The following is a 9,622-nucleotide window of genomic DNA, read 5'->3' on the forward strand; positions in this document are numbered from 1 at the left end:
ATGATTGCCTACTACGGCCTAGGGGGTTAGTTTAAGGCCTATATGCATTTGCAATATGCATTTGCAAAAGGCGAGATGGCAAGAACATACTGCATGCTGAGACAGTGTCAGCTGCTGCTTTAAGGTGTGAGGAGATGCTTGAGAAAGGCAAAGAGCAAAAGAGACCAAAGAAAAACATGGTTAGATTAGCCTATCTATGCACTTCTCCGTCCGTTGTGGAAACAGACTATTATGAACACTGAGAAACGTCATATGCTTCCCTGCCCTGTCCAAGGTATCGTTAGACGTTCTTAGTCATGGGATCAGTGGTGAGATGAGGGTGCTCTAGCTGATGTTAGACGTACACAGGCTGGTGGGTAACTACTACATATGCGTTTGGGTCTTTGGGCTCCTAATAGCTTCTTTGATGATTCTTGAGACTACGTAGTGATCTCAGTCGCAGCTAAGCTACTATCAACCAGATATTCCACCCGAGGCACCAGTCACCTTACCATAAGTAAAGGCTTCTTGACTTGTATAATATGTCTGTAGTCCTCCGTCCTTTCACCTCCTTTAGCCTCCGTAACTATGACCTCAGCTCAACAGTGACGTGAACACTAGTAGCAGCCCCGACTGATGTCAGCCTGTCTCTTAACTCTTCAGCCCGTGATGTCTCACCGGCTGTCCAAACCTCGACCTTGAGCTGCCTTAAGCTTGACGGCCTAGCCTCCAGGTACTCTGTGATTTTAGCTTCGAGTGTGTGCCACCTTGGGGCGCTTGGGTCGTCCGCCTCCCACTTGACGTCGTCCCATCGGGAGTGCCACCAGAAGAACATTTCGTTAGTGACTGTAACACACTCGATGCTAGCGGGGAGCACGTCGGCGAGCCTTGCCGAGTTATCTGTTCTCCACCCAAGTAGTACCGGTAGCGAGATAGTGATGCGCTTAAGCTGAGAGAACCCCCTGAGTGACGCCAGCGTGCCCCGAATACCCCACGGCCCTTGCTCGCCGCAGTCGATAGCTGTGGATGTCCAGAGAATCACGCTGAAGGAGAGCTCCTGTAGCGAGTGCTTCAGGGTTTCGAGCGATGTGCGCAGCGCGTCCAAGTCAAGCCACGACCGGGCGTATTCGGCATCGATAACATGCTCCCAGCGGAGAACCTCCAGGTCTGGGCATGCTCGCACAAGTCGGTCCAGACTTGCTTCAGTCAGCTGGGCCTTGCTCATGACCAATTCTTTAAGCTGCGTCGCGGAGACGGGGCCTGCCCCGGCGGGCCATGAAACCAACCGTCCACCGTCCTCAACGCGGTGCATCTCGAGGGTGCGGACCTGCGGGAGGTAAAACAGGGGTAGCACAGTGTCTGCGCTGACGTAAAAGCCGAACTCCGCGGCGGGGTCATCGTCCGGGTATGGTACAACGACCCTGGCCGTCCTGACGTGTGCGAAGGCCATGGTGCCGGCCGAAAGCATCTCCCGGCAGAGGAGGGAGATGACGGGGTCTCCTAGTGCTAGAGATGCGGTTTGCTCGTCATCCTCTTCATCTTCGACCCGGTCAAAGGTCCGGATCTCGAGGGTCTCCAGAGCAGGCAGGCGCGACAGCAAGACGGCCAAAGCAGCGACGGCTCCTGCCGGCTGCGTTGTGCCCACCTCTTCGTATCCAGAAGCAACGGAGTCCGCGTGTAGCGGCAGCATCGCCCCTGTGGCATGCGGCACGGGCTCGGCCACCTGCCCCAACGTCGAACGCTGCATCGCCGTCTCCGCCTCCAAGCGCTCTGACGCCCGCGAACAGCACACAGTAGCATGGCGGACCGCGTTCAGACGTGCTGGGCTGCTCAGTAACGGGCGGATGTCCCTGATGATGGCGATGGGTGGGGACGATGAGAATGGCGAGCTGACCAGGCGCACCTCCGATCGGCCCCTGTCCCATATGAGAGAGCCTGGGAGCGTTGGCAAATCGTCGACCATTTCGAAGACAGGCGAAGGTCGTCTTGGGCCCAAGGGTCTGGAGAAGGGAAAACGTCCTGATCCACACTGGTCCTCTGCGATGGGCCGTGTGTTGATGTGTGGAATTATCGCCAATCCGCTGTTGTCACTAGAACGACACGTGTCCTGGTTGCTGTTACGCTTAGTCCCGTATGATGCCCGACAATTATGCGGATGCAGCATACCTATACGCGCAGGATGACTGATAATAAAGCGTGCAGCGGAGGATCTCGTAGCGCGACAGGAGGCAGGTCGACGGGATATGCGATTGTTGATCATAGACTCCTTGCCTATTGCCACTCTGTAGGAAACTGGCCGCGTCGCGCGCAAGCAGGGCTAGATATGGCCGAACCTGGAGAGCCAGGACGCTCTGGAGGGCGCTTTAAAAATAGCCTGTTGCGGATGCATGCTTCAGAGACCCCGGGACCACGAGTCAGGCAATGCGCGAACCGGGAACAGCGTGTGCCTGCCCAGCAATTGGCCCATGCCGTTTGGCCTCAAGGTCTAGGCCTCAGCGCCGGCGACGTCCGAACCATTGAGAAGTCCGAGCGTCACCAGGGGTCCCGACCCCCTATCGGCTGGAATTGGAATCGTGGGACATCATAGCATTCTACAGCAGTTGCCGGGGGGGGGGGGGGGGGGGGGAACAGCAATGGATATCATCACAAATGTCTCGGGGGATAAGAGGAAAGAGAAAGAAGAGGAAGAAAATTTATACATACACAAATATAAATGAGTCCTACTGAAATCCGCCCCCCTTATAAGGTACACATGAACTGCCACCTATTATAGTTGGTTACAGATTCGCTTAACAATTGAGCAGGCTGACCTCTAGCACCTCGTCACCTGCCATCACTAGAACCTGGCGATAACTACGCGATGGAGACCACATCATAAGATTCACTGAGCTACCTTAGGCCGGGTCGTTCACCAGGTGTTCCGTGGCTTATAACTTAAAACATAAGCCTAAGGTACGTAGCCTAGAGAGCAACACGTAGCGTGCAGGACACACAGGCCGGAATACCGGGACGGAAATGAAGACATAGTTAGTCAAGTCGTCGCAGATATAACATCACCGCGCCCTCTGCATCATCCACACACCGTATGAGTTAGCAGATAATACTGGTGTTATTAATATAAGGTATACGTCGACCGGGGCCGTAATCGATCCGTTGCGTGACCGAACAGGGCCGGAGGCGGAGCAGGATGTGTAGTAGAGGCGGAGCTGCTTGAAAAGTATTACACCCCGTAGCTAAGTATGCCTCTAGCCCTAATTCTTGACAGTCTAGGTTAGGGTTTAGTGAAAGACAGATTGGGAGATTAAAGGCTTGGACCTATTCGGAACGGGGATCTGTTTCTCCTATTCAGCTCCCAGCTTCAGTCTCTGCCACAAGCAGTGGGGGGACGGTCACATTTCAGTCTCCTCCGCGTATTTACTAGAAACCACACACTGCCGAGACGGGAAGACAGCAAATCACATCAGAGCCCTATGTTATCTATTTTAGGTATATCTAAGAAGGTCGCAAACGCAGCTATAGTGCTTAAACGTAACAGAGACATTGCACTCCAACGGGGAATCGCACGGATAGCATCTTGTTAGTATATTCGAAGTTCTCTCTCGGAGTTGTCCCTGAGAATGGCGATAGTCAGTCCCATGACGTGTCTTATCAGCTAGGTACTTGGCTATAGGGGCGATTAAGGACTAGATAATACCTAGACAAGGGTTCGCTGTATGTAACGCGACTACAAGTAGCAGAACCAGTGATATTATCTACAACCAATAGACGTATGATGTTCGATCAATTTCATTTAGATACTAGAATAGCAGACTAGGAATGTCAGTCGACTTAACGGACCATGCTTACTGTAACACCCTACAACCAAGGCTTTATACTGTCCTCCACGTACATAATCCGCCCGTATAGAAACGGCCTCACCTTGCAGAGAGGCCTGCAGAGAGCAGCGTTCAGTGGCCTCTAGAAGGGCGAGCACGTCAGCTGGGTGGCTTTAGGGAGCTTAAGAAAGAACGAAGCCAGGACGTAGAGGTGCCGACACGTCGTTAAAGGAACCTCAACAGTCCAGAAGTTCCGAGTCGGTATTAATAATTAGAAACCAGCTTCCTCTAGAGAGGCCCTATAAGGCCGGTTTGGCAGCAACGCATGATGCCGCTGTTGTATATCTCACTAAAGCTACTTCTCATCATTCTAAGCTGTCTCAGGGGCCGGTGGCCATACCCGGCGCCATATACTCGCTTAGTCGAATCCGGATGCCGTATAAAATGTCAAAGGGTGGGCTGCTGTTCGTGCTTCTCTCGTCGAAAGAAGAGACAGTGTCAGGGATGATATCGTCTTCCGTAGCAGGTAGCTTTCCGTTCAAGCTTGTTCTTACCATGCAGTTGAATCCGGTCCTCCCGCCCAAGTTTGAATTCATACAGCGATCTCCACTGCGGATGATCCTTCGACTGCGGATACATCTGTCAGGGACCTAGCATCTGTCCCTAGTGGACTAGTATAACTAAACTGGTACCATCCGTTCCCACGCCCAACGTCCTTTCGAGACGTAACCCCACATACTATTCGTCGGCTCCATAGGCTTAGGCTAAGCTGAATCACTCAAGGGTGAGTCTGTGTGCAAGAAGAACCATAAGACGCTTAAGGCTGTGTGTTACGGTCAGCTATCCGACAGTAGGGTCTGCTAACAGAAGTTGGGGATTGACACGTTATAACAGTACACTGGGTCGTGGTCTGAGTCGTAGGTCGTAGGCTGTAGTAGATCAGGTCTTCAGAGGCTAAGGTGATCAGTCTTAGGTTCAACAAGTAATTCGCAGTGAAGGTAAGCTGAGAGTATCCGTGAGGATGTATACAAAGTTGATTGCTGAAGAGCTATGGAAGTCGGACCATGAGCCAGGCTCAGGTTATACTATATACAAGTTCTGAACAGTACCCTTTGTCCTATCACTGATCCCTCACTAGGTACTAGTGAGCGCTCACTGACTGCTGGTGAGCGCTCAGTAATTCCAACTGAGCGCTCAGTGATCCACACTGCCTGCTCAGTCTTATCTTATCATCACGTGACTTGTACCATAGTTCTTCCGTCTCCGAGTGAGTCCCTGCTGTTCCCGTGATCCTGCAGTACAAATGTCCTGTCCTAGCCGCCTGATGACCTGGTGGGTCATGCAGCTGTTATCCTTGTTTACGGGTCGTAACACTGTGTTAGGTATGTTCTATAGAGGAGAATGATTGCAACGAGGTGAGGACCAAGAGCGGTATAGGGGTGAGAGTTGACTGTCAAATGAGGGACTGTATCGAGTTTCGTCGAAATTCCATCATAATACCGAGTACTGTATACAACTAACATCGCTTGGGTGCTGTCATCCGATTTTGATTGCTCTCTAAAAGCGGGGGGGGGGGGGGGGCGGCGGCCGCACACGGATCTCATGCATTCAGCCGAACCACACACGTAACCAGGAACTCTTTGTTGCTCACAATCATACCCAGTACACCTTTTACTGACCTCAATAGATGGTCTTCTTGGTGTGTTTAGAAGACTGCTACTTCTCAGGTAGTGGGGAAAAGTGTGCAGGTGATTATGTTAGGGTGACTATAGCGGTAGATTCGGTGAAGACGGCTGTGTCGCAGCAGTAAAGGCGAAAAGTATTGCGCTGACCTGGGTTGCATGACACCTTCTGGGGAAGAGACCTTTTTTTCTTTCTTTCCCTTTATCACAGGCGTTGCTGCCGCTTCTATCGCAGGCGAGTTTGACGTCCCCTGCTACGCAGGTTTAGAGTTCAAGCGAATATGACAAGAAAGGTGGAATGGATACTTATTGGCCCTTCGTCGTGGTTTGCTGGGCCTGGAGATCGAAAGGTGCGAGCTCACACATACACTATAACAAAGAGGTCTTTTAAGTATGCAGAAGGCCAGCTGTCCCAACACAAACGACATGGCAGTGCTTTGGATTTCATGCTTGTAGCAACATACTAGGAAGCTGGCATAAGACAACAACCATTTACAGTAGCTATGCGAACAAGCGTGTAATCCAAGATTGCCCCTAGGATAGGAGAACCCCATTCTTGGACTCTGTTCATGTGTGGTTTTGGCTAGGAATATCATGCTAGAAAGGTTTACTAATTAGTAAGCCATCTGCGATAGCTAATCATAGTAGTGGTAACCAAAGCACGGAGTGAGTGCCGTATTACAGATGGTACTGCAATGGCTGCAGGCCCGACCAAACTCCACTACTATGAGGCGGTCCCCGCGGTCTTCGCGGCCTCGCCTACCCGTAAGGTCACCGGACAACACAGGCGGACAATATACCGACCGAAACCGAGGCCTACTAGATAGGTGCGTGGCCTAAGATCGACGCTCGACCCACTACAAAGGTAAGCAGAGCTAGAATCAAGCCTCGAGACTCCGTTACTCATCAGTGAAGAACTCTCTGACGTCTCCAATGCCAATCATCCTTCCGAGGAGGACAGTTAATGAGGGAAAATACAAGGCCCCTTATCGCTAAGCCATGAGCTAGAACCGTGCGACTAGCAGCAGCATGACAAGGGGCGAGAAGCCCCGCCTATAAGTAATGCAGCCGCCACGACGACGGTCCTCTGTGCTGCCCGACGGCATGTGGAGATTGGATCCGTCAAGTACGGAGACACCCGCAGTCACGCGCCCACGGATGCGCCGGGCACTCGGATAGTGCCTGTGCCATTGTACTGGTGGACTCGATATTCATGATGGCCCCCTTACCATGTACAAGTCGGCGCAGCTAGATGCAGAGCCTCAGCCCTTTTGGTTGCTTGCTCGTCCTTGTTGCCGAGCCTGGCCTTCACCAACGTCCCCTATTACGCTCCATAGAATGGAGACTACAGCAGGGCATCCGAACAGGGGTCGTTTGTGTGCCCATTTGCCCTAGAGATAGTGCTGATCGGCGAGGTGTCGTTGTCTTGACTATTCTGTGGGAAAGTTGTTACGGTCAGCTATCCGACAGTAGGGTCTGCTAACAGAAGCTGGGGATTGATACGTTCTAACAGTACACTGGGTCGTGGTCGTAGGTCGTAGTTCGTAGGCTGTAGTAGATCGATTCTTCAGAGGCCAAGGTGATCAGTCTTAGACTCAACAAGTGATTCGCAGTGAAGGTAAGCTGAGAGTATCCGTGAGGATGAATACTAAGTTGATTGCTGAAGAGCTATGGAAGTCTGACCATGAGCCAGGCTCAGGGTCATTATATACAAGTCTAGTTCTGAACATGTTCCTTTGTACCTTGGGTCGATCTGGATCATTTCGATCCAGAATGATCGTTTGGCCCCCAAGTCGTGTTGGATCATATTGATCCAATATGATCGTTATCTTATCATCACGTGATTTGGACCATAGTTCTTCCGTTACCGAGTGAGTTCCTGTTGTTCCCGTGATCCTGCAGTACAAATGTCCTGTCCTAGCCGCCCGACGCCCAAGTGGGTCGGTCAACTGTTATCCATGCATAACGGGTCGTAACAAAAGTCTTGCGCACAGCACGTTTTATAACAATCTCGCTGCAGCCTGCTGGTCGCTAATGACCACGGTCCTCTCGAGTCATGGATACGAGAGATACGAGAGTGATCTCCGGACTTCGCATCCGCTGGCTTTGCGTCATGGTCACAACATCAACTTGAGGTGGCGGACTCTAGCTACACAAAACCACCACTATAGCCACCACGAATACCATGCCGATACAGAGAATGAAAGTCCAATCGCGAGGAGGGAGGAAGATATACCTATGGCTGTGACTCATGTTAACTTGGGATGAGTGGGCGACCAACAAGAACAGAGGGAGAGGATCACCACCTGCGACGGAAGGCTGGGTCTAGGTTTGGACTGTGCGGATGAGACTTTCCTACTAATTTCAATTCGATTCCACAATGTCTGGCTGCTTCTGTGGTCATTCCAGCTGCCGTTCTCGTCTCAATTGATACACTACGGCTAGAACAGAGGTCAATGCCCCAGTAAGATTAGCACTCCCAACCTAATCGAAAGGAAAAGAAGAAGAAAAAAAAGAAAAGAAAAAAAGTAAAGACAAAAACCGGCTAGGAGGGGCACTGTCAGACTGGGTGGCCGGCCTGGCCCAACTGGCAAAAAAGCCAGATCCACTCGCTTTAAACCATCCTTATCCCTGCCCATCTACCACCCCCTAGCGCGCTTCACAGCAAGGGAACTTTTGACCGCTGTTTCGGTTCCGACGGTACTGGCCGGGGGGCCACATCGGTCCATGTCAAATTGAAGACAGGCCCGGAAACCAAGCACTAATATCCGTCATATAGTGCTATTCGTCCAACCTTTTTATCACTTGTTGAACCCAGGCCAGTTTGGGCTTGCCAGTCGCTGCGCCTCTCCTTGTTCTCTACGAGCAACACTCTAGGGCAAACTTCCTCATCTCTTTTCGTTGGCAACTTTTGACAGACATTGGTAAAGCGTTCTTGTGTTTATGGCTTATACGGCGTCCGGTGCCAACCACCCATCCGCTAATAAACTCATCGTATATTTCCAGCCTGCTCACGGACTCCTCCGAGCCACTTCGTCTTATCCTGTTTATGAATCGCGTCGTTACACTTGTTCAGTCCCCGATAGCCTTCACGAAAGCCCGCAGCTACCTTATTCGTCACACGGCATCTGCATCCTGCTGTTGCCGACGTAGGAGCAAGAACGACCCATACTCAAGACGATGGCCCCATATACTTGGCCTGAAGCCAACAGTTCACGGCAAACTATGATGGTGTCGCCTGCGCAGAGACTAGGTGATGGGCAGTTGATCAAGCACCTGGTCGATAGATACGGCATGAACGCATTAAAGAGCCTGGTCCAGGAGTCGATTGCTTCTCCAGTGCCGGCTGAACGCAACGCAGCTCCCGATGAAGCGTCAAGTATTTATACTGCGATGTCATCCACGGGATCAGCCGACTTTGGCCTATGGGAATCCGAAAGAGTACGCTATTCTCCCCTCCAATCCTCTACTGCCGGGGTGGCAGTGCCAAAGGGCTCTCGGGACGGTTCGAAGCCCACGAGCAGACACATCCAAGGTGGGGACCTTTCCGTTGCCACCTGCACCTCGGCAACGCGGCGGGCTGGACGTATTCGGGTGAAGCAGCGGGTGCCGGAACCGCCGACAGTGGGGACGTCATCCGCTGATCTAAAGAAATTGAAGCGGAATGGGTATTTTGTGTGTGGATTGTGCGGGGAGGAAGGTATCATCAAGACCTGCGCAAGGAAGAGCGACCTCAAACGACATATCGAAGACTTTCACTACAACGACGCTCAGTGGTTCTGCCGCCACTATGGCTGTCATATGGTGTTTGATTCACAGGGCGTCTACAAGGTACACTTGAAAACAGGTCCACCTGCGATTTCTCTGTGTCCGTAGACGTAGCCAAGGTCAAACTCTGCCCGCACGGTGGTATTTGCCTGCGGCTTTGACGGCTGCTTGCAAGTGTTTGAGGCCCACGGAGTACACCAACGCCAGCCCGACCTTCAAAAAATACGTCCGTCATGTGGCCGAGCACTTTGAGCCAGGCGCCAGTCGTGGCGGATGGTCGTACTCTACAAGGATGGGCAATCTGCTCCGTCAGAGCCAGGTGCAGCTCACCTGGAACGAGTGGACACAGAGCGACATTAAGAACAACATCTCTCAAGT

The 9,622-nt window shown here is 52.0% G+C and overlaps 1 protein-coding gene across 1 annotated transcript; it reads right to left on the reverse strand.

Annotated features, from left to right (window-relative positions):
* Positions 1 to 552: 552 nt before the first annotated feature.
* CGCA056_v015179 (uncharacterized protein) lies at positions 553 to 1,942 on the reverse strand (the record flags this gene model as incomplete). The annotated part of the gene is made up of 2 exons (XM_037330419.1): positions 553 to 557; positions 658 to 1,942. 2 exons carry the CDS (start codon positions 1,940 to 1,942, stop codon positions 553 to 555), a joined length of 1,290 nt encoding a protein of 429 aa, XP_037171191.1.
* Positions 1,943 to 9,622: the final 7,680 nt, after the last annotated feature.

Source organism: Colletotrichum aenigma (assembly GCF_013390185.1).
Source record: "Colletotrichum aenigma strain Cg56 chromosome Unknown KSG_Cg56_contig55, whole genome shotgun sequence".
Classification (NCBI taxonomy): domain Eukaryota; kingdom Fungi; phylum Ascomycota; class Sordariomycetes; order Glomerellales; family Glomerellaceae; genus Colletotrichum; species Colletotrichum aenigma.